At 36.5% G+C, this 13,131-nt stretch overlaps 1 protein-coding gene across 6 annotated transcripts in view; it reads left to right on the forward strand.

Moving 5' to 3' along the window:
* Positions 1 to 13,131, forward strand: part of SPDYA (speedy/RINGO cell cycle regulator family member A) — a 38,501-nt gene that overhangs the window by 23,282 nt on the left and 2,088 nt on the right. For 5 of the 6 annotated variants that reach the window (XM_058682918.1, XM_058682919.1, XM_058682921.1 and 2 more), the window contains one exon: positions 7,331 to 7,619. In XM_058682918.1, the coding sequence (XP_058538901.1) occupies positions 7,331 to 7,619 (289 nt within the window). Of the gene's footprint in view, positions 1 to 7,330; positions 7,620 to 10,145; positions 10,207 to 13,131 lie in introns of all 6 variants that reach the window. The other variant, XM_058682923.1, reaches the window with a different exon arrangement.

The raw sequence follows: 13,131 nt of genomic DNA on the forward strand, positions 1-13,131 counted from the left end.
GAAAGTCCACTTTCAGGGTTTCAAATCTGTAGAACAGAAGGAGTAATGGGTTCCATAATGAAAATAAGGAATGCTAAAGAAACAAACTAGTTTATTGAGAAAATAAGGAATTTTATATCACACATATGAATTTAAGGTGATACTTGGATAATTAAGTGAATGGTCAACAGGTATGAATAAAGTATGAGTCAACACATATAAGTGATGTTGAAAGCTTGGTAGAGTAGATAAGAGATCCATGGTGAAAGTGATGTTAGTACTTTTTGGGTACTTGTCAGGCACTGTTCTAAGTACTGCATATGTGTTAACTCTCATAACTGTTCTTGCAGCTAGCTAGATAATCCCAGAAGAGGAAATTGAGGCACAGAGAGAATAAATGATTTCTCTAAGGTCACACAGTTAGTCAAGCAGCATACCAGTATTCAAACCTAGGCAGTCTGATTCCAGAGTTGGTGTTTGTTTGTTTACTTTGAGAAGGAGCAGAGGAGGTGGAGAAAAAGAGGAGAGAGAGAGAGAGAGAGAGAGAATCCCATGTAGGCTCTGTGCTGTCAGCATGGAGCCCAAGGCAGGGCTTGATCCCACGAACCATGAGATCATGACCTGCGCTGAAATCAAGAGCTAGACACTTGACCAATTGAGCCACCCAGGCACACACAGAGTTGGGTAGTTGTTTTTTTAACACCTATACTATACTATCTCTTGAGATCATAACCAGTAAAATATATAGAGAAAAACAGAGGTCCAGGTATTAAATTTTGTAACACCCACCAAAAGAACAACAACAACAAAATCACTAAAAATGACAGAAGAGTAAGATAAAGTAAAAGCTAGGATAACATTCCCAGTAGATCAAGTGCTACCAATCCTTTAAAGAAGTTACTTTCATAAATCATAGAATTTGAGGACTGTAAGTGACCTGTTTGCTCATATACAAAAGTCACCCTGTAGCCCAGAAAGTTACGTAATTTGCCTAAGGTCATAGAACTAAATCCTGCTTTCCTGACCCTCTTACAATTTTCTTTTTAATTAACTGTTACCACAATAATATTCTAATTATATTTGTGTGTATAAAATATGTGCAAACATATTTTTTTCCAATATATGAAATTTATTGTCAAATTGGTTTCCATACAACACCCAGTGCTCATCCCAAAAGGTGCCCTCCTCAATACCCATCCCCCACCCTCCCCTCCCTCCCACCCCCGATCAACTAAACATATTTAAAAGCACACAAATGGGGCACCTGGGTGCTCAGTCAGTCAAGCAACTGACTTCGGTTCAGGTCACGATCCCATGGTTGGTGAGTGTGAGCCCCGTGTCGAGCTCCGTGCGGACAGCTCAGAGCCTGGAGCCTGCTTCAGATTCTATGTCTCCCTCTCTCTCTCTCTCTGCCTCTCTCTCTCTCTCAAAAATAAAACAGATATTAAAAAATGTATTTAGAAAAGCACACAAATATGTGTGCATGCATTTTTCTAGCTGGTTTAGCATGTGGAGAGACTGATGCCTAGCTTGTTGTAGAAAGAATGGTTTACCAAATTTACTGTGTGCCCTTTGCTTCCTATTTTTCTCTGCTCTTCTCACTAGAGTTTGTGACAGAATTCTTATAAAAATCATGCTGTTGAAAGTTTATAATGTCAGTGGCCTCTAATTCCTATTTTCATCTATCAATAAAAAATATATGACTAAATAATATTGTGTGGAGGGCCTTTGATAGGTTTATGAGAGACTCTTCCTGCCCAGAGTTCTTCCGTAGATTGGTTACATTCATAAAAAGATAGATAGACAGATAGATATCTGAGTACTAGACACGTTAAAAGTCCTAATGTCAGATTAACAATGAAACAATACAATCTAAAAGCTGGAGTATTTAAAATGTGGGACTTATGCTCAGCATTGAAGGAAAAGCGATACTAAGACAAATAAAGGGAGAGGACATTCCAGAAATAGGAAATAAAGATGTACAAGTGTTAAGGAAGAAATACTAAATATGGAAGGAATAAGAAATTCTGATATCCTACTTCCTCAATTTAGGTAGCTCTGAACCTAATTTTACATTGTTATGGAAACGTTTATAGTTAGAATCAACATCTTTATTTACTTCTACTTTAAAAAAAATTTTTAATGGTTATTTTCGAGAGAGAGAGAGAGAGAGCAGGGTAGGGGCATAAAAAGCAGGAGACACAGAATCCAAAGCAGCCTCCAGGCTCTGTGCTGACAGCTCAGAGGTAGGGCTTGACCCCATGAACCATGAGGTCATGATCTATGCTGAAGTCAGATGCTTAAGCGACTAAGCCACCCAGGCAGCCCTATTTACCTCTACTTTTTAAAAGCTAATGTAATGAAAATGAAAACATGACAGTCCAAAACCTTTGAGATGTAGCAAAAACAGTGATAAGAGGGAGGTATGTAGAAATACAGGTCTACATCAAGAAGCAAGAAAAGTCTCAAATACACAACCTAACCTACACCTAAAGGAACTAGAAAAGGAACTGCAAATAAAGCCTAAAGCCAGCAGGAGGAGGTAAATAATAAACATTAGAACAAAAATAAATGATATAGAAACAAAAACCCAGAACAGATCAATGAAACTAGGAGCTGGCTAACTTCCTAGCCAGACTTATCAAAAAGAAAAAAGAAAGGACCCAAATAGATAAAATCATGAATGAAAGAGGAGAGATCACCACCAACACCACAGAAACATAATTATGAAAGAATATTATGAAAAATTATATGCCAATAAATTGGGCAATTTGGAAGAAATGGATAAATTCCTAGAAACATATAAACTACCAAAACTTCAACAGGAAGAAATTTGAGCAGACCTATAACCAGCAAAGAAATTGAGTCAGTAAGCAAAAATCTTCTAATAAAAGTCCAGGACCAGATGGCTTCCCAGGGGAATTCTACCAAACATTTAAGAAGAGTTAATACCTATTCTTCTCAAACTATAGAAAGAAAGAAAAAGAAAGAAAGAAAGAAAGAAAGAAAGAAAGAAAGAAAGAAAGAAAGAAAGAAAGAAAAGGACTACTTCCATTCTATAAGGCCAGCATTACTTTGATTCCAAAACCAGACAAAACCAAAGACCCCACCAAAAAGGAGAATTACAGGCCAATATCCCTGATGAACATAATGCAAAAGTTCTCAAGATTCTAGCGAGTTGAATCCAACAGTATATTAAAAGAATTATTCACTGTGATCAAGTGGGATTTATTCTTGGGCTGCAAGGGTGGTTCAATATTCATAAAGCAGTCAATGTGATACACCACATTTATAGAAGAAAAGATAAAAACCATTTGATCTTCTCAATAGATGCAGAAAAGCATTTGATAAAGTATAGCATCCATTCTTGATGAAAACCCTCAACAAATTAGGGATAGAAGGATCATACCTCAACATCATAAAGGCCGAATATGAAAGACCCACAGCTAATATCCTCAATGGGGAAAACGAGAGCTTTTCCTATACAGTCAGGAACAAGATGGGATGTCCACTCTCACCATTGTTATTTAACATAGTACTAGAAGTCTTAGCCTAAGCAATCAGACAACAAAAAGAAATAAAAGGCATCCAAATTGGCAGAAGTCAAGCTTTCACTATTTGCAAACAACATGATACTCTATATAGAAAACCTGAAAGGCTCCACCAAAAAAAATTGTTAGAGCTGATACACAAATTCAGCAAAATTGCAGGATACAAAAATCAATGTACAGAAATCTGTTGCATTTCTATATGCTAATAATGAAGCAGCAGAAAGAGAAATCAAGGAGTCAATCCCATTTACATTTGCACCAAAAACCATAAGATACCTAGGAATAAACCTAACCATAGAGGTAAAATATCTGTACTTTGAAAACTATACAACACTGATGAAAGAAATTGAAGATAACACAACGAAATGGAAAAACATTCCATGCTCATGGATTGGAAGAACAAATATTGTTAAAATGTCTATAATACCCAAAGCAGTCTACACATTTAATGCAATTCCTATCAAAATACTGCCAACAGGAGCACCTGGGTGGCTCAATCGGTTAAGTGTTCAACTTAAGCTCGGGTCATGATTTTGCAGTTCATGAGTTTGAGCCCCACATTACACTCTCTGCTGTTAGCATAAAGCCTGCTTCAGATCCTGTGTCCTGCTCTCTCTGCCTCTCCCTGGCTCATTTTATCTCTTTCCCCCTATCTCTCTCTCTCTCTCTCTCTCTCTCTCTCTCTCAAAAAAAAAAAAAAAAAAGAAAAAAAAGAAAATACTATGAGTATGTTTCACAGAGCTAGAACAAACAATCCTAAAATTTGTATGGAACCACAAAAGACCATGAATAGCCAAAGCAATCTTGAAAAGCAAAACTGGAAGCATCATGATTCCCAACTTTAAGTTATGTTACAAAGCTTTAGTATTAAGACAATATGGTACTGGCACAAAAATAGATATAGATCAGTGGAACAGAATAGAAAACTCAGAAATGGACCCACAACTATATAGTCAACTGATCTTAGACAAAGTAGAAAAGAATATCCATTGAAAAAAGTCTCTTCAACAAATGATGTTGGAAAAACTGGATGGTGACATGCAGAAGAATGAAACTGGACCACTTTCTTTCACCATACATAAAAATACGAAATGGATGTGAGACAGGAAACTATCAAAATCCTAGAAGAGAACACAGGCAGCAACCTCTGACATCAGTTATAGCCACTTCTTACTAGACATGTCTCTGGAGGCTAGGGAAACAAAAGCAAAAATGAACTGTTTGGACTTCATAAGATACAGATTTTCTACAAAGCAAAGGAAACAATCATCAAAACTAAAAGGCAACCTATGGAATGGGAGAAGATATTTGCAAATGACATAGCAGATAAAGGGTTGGCATCCAAAATCTATACTTACCAAACCCAATGCCCCAAAAACAAATAATCCAGTTAAGAAATGGGCAGAAGACATGAATAGACATTTTTCCAAAGAAGATATCCAGATGGCTAATAGACACATGAAAATATGTTCAACATCACTCATAGGGGAAATAAAGTGCGCATGTGCGCACACACACACACACACACAGTGAGATACCACCTCACACCTGTCAGAATGGCTAAAATCAACAACACAGGAAACAACAGATGTTGGCGAGGATGCAGAGAAAAAGGAACCCTATTACACTGTTTGTAGGAATGCAAATTGGGGCAGCCACTCTGGAAAACAGTATGGAGGTGCTTAAAAAAGCTAGAAATAGAACTACCCTAAGATCTAGCAGTTGTACTACGAGGTATTTACCCAGAGGATACAAAAATATTGATTTGAAGGGGCACATGCACCCCAATGTTAATAGCAACATTATCAACAATAGCCAAATTATGGAAAGAGCCCAAATCAGTCCATCAAGTGATGAATGGATAAAGATATACAGTGGAATATTACTCAGCTATTAAAAAGAATGAAATCTTACCATTTGCAATGATATGGATGGAGCTACAGTGTATTATGCTAAGTGAAATAAGTCAGTCAGGAAAAGACAAATACCATATTATTTCACTTATATGTGGAATATAAGAAACAAAACAAATGTAACATAGGGGATGGGAAAAAAAAAAAAGAGGAAGGCAAACCATAAGAGACTCTTAAGTATAGAGAACAAATTGAGGGTTGATGTAGGGGAAGTAGGTAGGGGATGGGCTAAATGGGTGGCGGATATTAAGGAGGGCACTTGTGATGAGCACTGGGTGTTATATGTAAGTGACGAATCACTAAATTCTACTCCTGATACCAATATTGTATATGTTAGCCAACTAGAATTTAAATAAAAACTTGAGTGGGGGGGAACCTGGGTGGTTCAGTCAGTTAAGCTTCTGACTTTGGCTCAGGTCATGATCTCATGGTTCATGGGTTCGAGCCCCACATTGGGCTCTGTGCTGATGATGCAGAGCCTCCTTGGGGTTCTCTCTCTTTCCCTCTCTCTCTGCCCCTCCCCTTCTCTCACTCTCTCTCTTTCTCTCAAAATAAACTTTAAAAATTTTTGAACTTGGTAAAAATTTTTAAAAAGAAAAGATATGTAACTGTTACATGTTTGTTGAAAACTTCTTTGAAGGATTTAAGTAGATTATAAAATAATTCACTAAAGAAATTAGCCTAGCTAGCATTGTTTAGCAATTATTTTGGAGGAGGCCACCGGTACCCTGTTTAATAAGCAGACTGGTTTTAATCAGGGGGTTTTAAGGTTTTCTTTTCATTTCTAAGTTTATTTATTTTGAGAGAGAGAGAGAGAGCAAGTGGGGCAGAGGCAGAGAGAGAGGGAAAAAGAATTCCAAGTGCAAAATTATCAGTGCAGAGCCTGACGTGGAGCTCAGTCTCACAAACTACAAGATCATGACACAAGCCAAGGTCAAGAGTTGGACACTTAACCAACTGACCCACTAAAACAAAACCTAAGGTTTTCATTTTTAACAGCAGAAGCCTTTCTTTCTTTCCAAGCAAAATTTTCAAGAGTCCCCACAGTTCCCTTCATATGTTGGGAAAGTACCTATATATGACTATCATTTGCCAGCTCCTTACTATGTGATAAGGATTTTACACATATCTAACCCGCCGAAAAGTCCTGTGAGGCAGATAGTATCCTCATTTTAAATATATAGAAACTGAGCCTCAGAAAGTTTAAGTAACTTGCTCAGTATCATACAGCTAGCAATTGGCAGAGTCAGGATAAGGAAATAGGTCTATTCAGACTCCAAAGGCAGGATTTTACTTAACCTTAGAGAACAATGCCCAACATGTAGTGAAGAATCATAAGAGTTTTATAATTAATTGTTCATCTAATCCTTGCAACAATCCTCTAACGTAGACAATATTATTCTCTCCATATTATGGATAAGGAAACTGAGGAACAGAGAGTATGTAAATTACCTGTGTTATTTACCATTTCCCTTGCCACAATTGCAAACATGTTAAGATTAGCCTAACGTATAGTTAGAAACCTCAACAATGTTATTTTTGACCCAGTATATTCCAGTTAAAAATTATGTGTCATTTTGGACTAACTGTATTATCTATCCCAAACTTAGAATACTCAGAATTGAAAAACCTGGAAGGTTGCTTCAGTCTTATTTCATATTTGAAATAAGTACTTTGTCAGTTATTGTCTTTAGGATCTAAGCAGTGAATCACTTTATAGGTAGTGCTGTCTTATCTGGAGATGCCTTTTTTTTTTTTTTTCTTAACATCAGTAACTTAGATTTTTAGATCTAGTTATAGAGCTAGCTGTGAGTTTTAATTTTTGTATTTAATTTTACCAAATTTTCAAATCTTATTAAAATTCTAAAAGGAAGCTTTCCACCGTAGGTTATGGCTATTGCCCCAACCCATTATATATGGCAGCGGGAACGCTCTGTGCATCACAGTGGAGCTGTTAGAAACTACAACAGAGATGAAGTTCAACTGCCCCGAGGACCTAGTGCCACCCCAGTAGACTGTTCACTCTGTGGTAAAAAAGGAAGATATGTTAGACTGGGATTGTCTTCATCATCTTCATCCAGTGATACAGTAGAGGTGATGGAAAAACATTCTCAGGAATCACACAAGTCAATGGACGTAGTAGTCAATCCTTCTCAAGCTTATAGCTATTCTCAAGGTATGATTTAGTAATATGTCAGAATTAGATTTATGCAAGTTATTAACAAACCTCATTTATTGACCTGTAGTCAGTTCTTACAGGCAGGGGTACATAGTAATTTATATATCACAACATTATGAGTGAATTAGTATTGAAAGTTTTCTCCTTTTCAGTTACTATTTGTCTTGTGTCAGTATCTGTTTTTGTGGTAGTGTACCTAAGCTAAAAGATTTTTAATGTGACTTATGTTACACTGAAACCTAACACACCATGGGTCTCAAGTATTTTAAAGTATTAAGTATTTGAAGAGCCTGAAGCATTTTCTATGAAATGTTTTATTCAAAAGAAGTTTCAAGAAGAAAATAAATTTACTTGAAATCTCACCAGCTTTATCAGTGATTAACTACTGTTTTCTTTTATATACTTTTTAAAATTGAGATATAATTGACACAAAATATTGTATTAACTTTAGGTGTACAATATAATGATTTGATATATTGCAAAATGATTACAATAGGTTAACATTCATCACCACTTATAGTTTTTTTTGTGTGTGTGTGATGGGAACTTTTAAGATATACTCTCTTAGCAACTTTCAAATACACAACACATATTGTGAACTATAGTCACCCTGTTGTTCATTGCATTCCAGGATTTATCTTATAACTGGAAGTTTGTATCTTTCGACCACCTTCACCAATTTTGCCCACCCTGCATCCCTGCTTCTGGCAAACACCAATCTGTTCTCTGTATCTAGTTCATTTTTTGGTTTAGTTTTGTTTTTAGATTCCACATGTGAGATCACATGTTATTTTCTTTTTCTGAAGTATTTCACTTAGCATAATGCCCTCAAAGTCATCCATGTTGTCACAGAAGGTAGGATTTCCTTACTTTTTATGGCTTAATGATATTCCATTGCGTGTATGTGCATGTGAGTGTGTGCATCATTGTGATTTTTTTTTACATACAGCATAAATGCTTTATTAATAATCACAAATCTCACTGTGGTTTTGATTTGCATTTCCCTGACAATTGGTAATGCTGAACACCTTCTTACGTACCTGTTGGCTATTTGTATGTCTTCTTTGGAAAAATGTCTATTCATTTCCTCTGTCCATTTTATTTGGATACTTTTCTATTGAGTTGTAAGAGTTCTTTATATTTTTTTGGATATGAACCCTTTATCAGAACAGAACGGTTTGCAGATATTTTGCAGATATTTTCTCCCATTCCATAAGGTTGCCTTTTCATTTTCTTGGCTTTCTTTGCTGCACAGAAACTTTTTAATTTGATGTAATCCCACTGTTTATTTTTGCTGTTACCTTTGCTTTTGGTGTCAAATCCAAAAACCATTGGCAAGATGAGTACCCTTCCATTTTGTTCTAGTTTTATGGTTTCAGGTCTTACATTCAAGTCTTTAACCTATTTTGAGTTGATTTTTGTGCATGGCATAAGATAGTGGTCTTCATTTCTTTTGCATGTGACTGTCCAGTTTTTCCAACACCATTTATTGGAGAGACTGTTTCCACTTCTTGGCATGTCTTGTCATAAATTAATTGACCATATATGTGTGGGTTTATTTCTGGGCTCTCTATGCCATTCCATTTCTCTATTTGTCAGTTTTATGTGAAAATCATAGTTTTGATTACTATAGTGTAATATTATACACTTTCCTACTATTTAAAAAAAATTAGAAACATACTATATCTAGGCCTGCTTTTTTTCACTTACCATAAAGCATTTCCCCATGTCATTAGTCTTTGAAAACCTGATTAATTAATGACATGGTATAAGTATCATAATTTATTTGCACATTTCATTTTTGTTGGTATTTAAATGGCTTTGCACAATGATATATTAATTAGAAAATAATCATATGAACTGGAAATACTTTTAATCGACCACACCATAATTTTCATTCAAATTATGTTTATAAAGGTAGAGTATTTCTGACATTTGAAACCGAGCCAGAATAATATTCTACCAGCAGTGATCGTTTTTACTTCTTATAAAGCCTTTTTTCTAGATTTTCATCCAAGATAGGACTGACAGATTTCTTATAGTTCTGCCTAAATTCTATAATGAACCTCCATTATTTCAGAATATCACGTATTTATTTTTGCTATATCCTTATGAGATTAATAGTGGCTACTGAAGTTTTAGTAAAAGAGAAACTAAACTCTTTAAGACTCTTCAGGGTAGGGATCACACCTCATTGTTTCATTCCATGGCCATAGTAAATCACTAAACAAATTTGACAGTATAGTCTCTTCCCTTGCAACACCTCCAAGCATAATTTTCATTTGTTCACTTGTATCTTAAGGTAAGTTGGATCTACCATAGGCTAAAGTATAAAATAAAAATTGCCTTTTAACATCTTTCCCTTCTATACCAGCAACTTTTACCTACACTTTTTGGTTCTTGTAATAGGTAAGATTTACTAGATGTTTAAAATGTTCCAGGCAATATGTTAAACATTGTACATTGATAATTGCAATGTTCACAGCCAACCCTATGATAAATACTATTATCTCTACTTTGCAGATAAGGAAACTGAGACTTAGGTTAAATCATTTGCCCAAAGTGGAGCGACATTTGAACCCAGGTCTGACTCTAGACTACAGCCTGAATTTGTAACTATTATGCTCTGCTGCCCCCTTTGATGAATCTTACCTTTGGTGATGAAAATAAGCTGCCACAGAAGTCTTTTAGCAAACTAAGGACTAAGGAAGTGGTGAAAGCGTTAAGAACCAGCCCTAATGAAAGGTTGTATGGAGTGAATTGGGAGAGAATTCCAACCACAATTTGAAAAAATATTTATAGAAAGCAGAACACAAGCAGTTATGGTTTACTCAAGATAATCCCTGTAGATATCAAAGAGTAGTAACACTCTCTGGGGTGCCTGGGTGGCTCAGTTGGTTGGGCGTCCAACTTCAGCTCAGGTCATGATCTCGCAGTTTGTGGGTCCATGCCACATGTTAGGCTCTGTGCTGATAGCTGAGAGCCCGGAGCCTGCTTCGGATTCTGTGTCTCCCTCTCTCTGCCCCTCCCCTGCTTGCAGTCTGTCTCTCTCAAAAATAAATAAACATTAAACAAAAAAAAAAAAGAGTAGAAACCACAGTGCACCCAGGGAGGAAGGGGCTCTGCCAGTTGGCTTGCTTTGAAGCAAAAGCACAACTTTGACAGATGGTGGGTGAAAAGTGGAGCACTTGACTTAAGGGAGTTGTAAATGGAACTGTGCTTTCATTCTGTCCCTGGAGGAAAGTCCTGAAGCCCTGGTTTAGGATATATACAGATCCTATACAGGAAAGAACAAGTATTTACTCATTACTGTTTTATTCAGAATATTAAAGTTAAATGTAAAAGCTTTTGTTTCAGGATGGCATTTTCAATGTAAATTTTCGATGTAAAGAAAAATTATTAATCATACACTTGACCAGGAAACATATACATTCATTTTCCCTCAACAGGCTTAACTGGGAGTGAGCTCAGTAGGGGTGTGGGGGCATTCAAGGGTAACACAATGTTATCAGGAGCAGTGGTCAGTGTCTTACTGCCTCAGCAGCTGATTTTTAGTGATGAAAAAACAAACTCAGAAAAGTCACAATTGTAAGGTAAAACAACAAAACCAGCAAGATGGGACCCAATTCTATCTGAATATGGCCTATTTTAATACTAAATGACACTGTTTACCTTAGGCATTTTTAAGCCTTGTGACACCTAAGTTAATCCCTCTGAAACATGAATATGCAGAGGACTCCTCAGATTTTAGAGTGAAGCCAGAGGAAAAAAGCAATATATCAAACCTTATTCCTGGATCACAGAGACACGCATGGGACAGCACAACTGTTATATAATCTAAAATCAAGTAATTTTTCCTCAAAAAACAAATCCTTATTTAGTTGAGTCACTACAACTGTTCTAGTCATACTGGTTTAAAATCCTAATACCTAATAAAGGCATAATCAGTGTTTGTAAATTAATGATGTAATAGGGCAATGCTAATTATATAACATTTAAGAGTACAAAAGACTCTAGGGTGAGAGACTTTTTAGAGGCTGTTGAAGGCTTTTTAGAGGAAGTAATATGTGAACTGAACACCGACTAAGTCCTGTTTTGCCCAGCAAAGTAAGGGGAAGGGCTTCTGAATAGCAGATAAAAGTTTGAAAGCATATACTCTCACTGTCTCTATAGCCAATGAATAGCTTATCTAGTTATTCCTTCACAATATTTTTTAAATCTACCCCTTTTCCTTACCTCATGGTTATATACTACAACCAATCACCCCATAATGTATACCACGTGGTACTGTGAAATTGCTGATTCAATTGTTTTTTCCTTCCTTCAAATACTCATAGACACTACTAACAGACTAACTTAAAACAGAAAAATCTCCTTTTACATGACCAGAGAACCCTCAGGAGTTCCCTACTGCCTCTGAAGTAGAGTTCAAACTCCCAAGTCCCCCACAGTCCAAGAGCTGTATGCCTAAATTTCCCCCCAGAACAACCAAGTCAACAGATAAAAACAATACATGATCAAATGTAGGTTTACAGCCATCAGCACATTTTTATTGACCATTAGTGGGTGGAAAAGGTGGGATCTCTGGAAGGTACTAGGAAGACAACGGAATCAGTCACAAATCTGTAGGAGTTTACAGTATGAGAGATGACAGCCAGACACGAATTTAAGAAAGGTTAACTTTAAAAGAACACATCTGTAGGCGGTGCGTGTGGCTGGGTCAGTCACTGGAACATGCGACTCTTGATCTCGGAGTTGTGAGTTCAAGCCCCACAATGGGTAAAGAGCTTACTTTAAAGATAAAAAAAATAAAAAAGAACACATCTGTCCCATAAGCAAGATTGTTAACATGCTTAGTGTTCAATGGAGACATGGAGAAAGGGCTTAAGCTGGACTTTAACCATATAAATAAATGCTTATTTGCTTATGTAGTTTGGTTTTCAATTCATCTTAATATTTATTAGAATGGACACCGTTAAAGACATCTTATTCAATTCAACGTCAATAGTTGAACTGAGCACAGTGTACTGAACAGAAACTAATTATTCTACGGGAAATAGGAGTAGAGGCACAACTTTTCTTTGCTCTTAAGCCAGCCCCTTGTCCAAGTAGTACAATTAGAACTTGCATTTAAAACAATACATGAAGAATTTCACTACTGGTTAAACACAGGACAGAAGAAAAAGGCACGTTCCATGATAGAACTTAAAATTGTACTTCAGGGGTGCCTGGGTGGTTCAGTCAGTTAAGTGACTTTGGCTCAGGTCATGATCTCGCGGTTTTTGAGTTCGAGCCCCACGTTGGGCTCTGTGCTGCCAGCTCAGAACCTGGGACCTGCTTCAGATTCTATGTCTCCCTCTCTCTCTGCCCCTCCCCTGCTCACACTGTGTCTCTCTCTGTCTCTCAATAATAAATAAACTTCCAAAAAAAAAAAAAATACTTCAGAGCTTCTATGTATCTCAAGTGTTAGTAATTAACATATCTAATTAATAATTAGATAGTTGCCATA

This window comes from Neofelis nebulosa, chromosome 9, assembly GCF_028018385.1.
Source record: "Neofelis nebulosa isolate mNeoNeb1 chromosome 9, mNeoNeb1.pri, whole genome shotgun sequence".
NCBI classification, from domain to species: domain Eukaryota; kingdom Metazoa; phylum Chordata; class Mammalia; order Carnivora; family Felidae; genus Neofelis; species Neofelis nebulosa.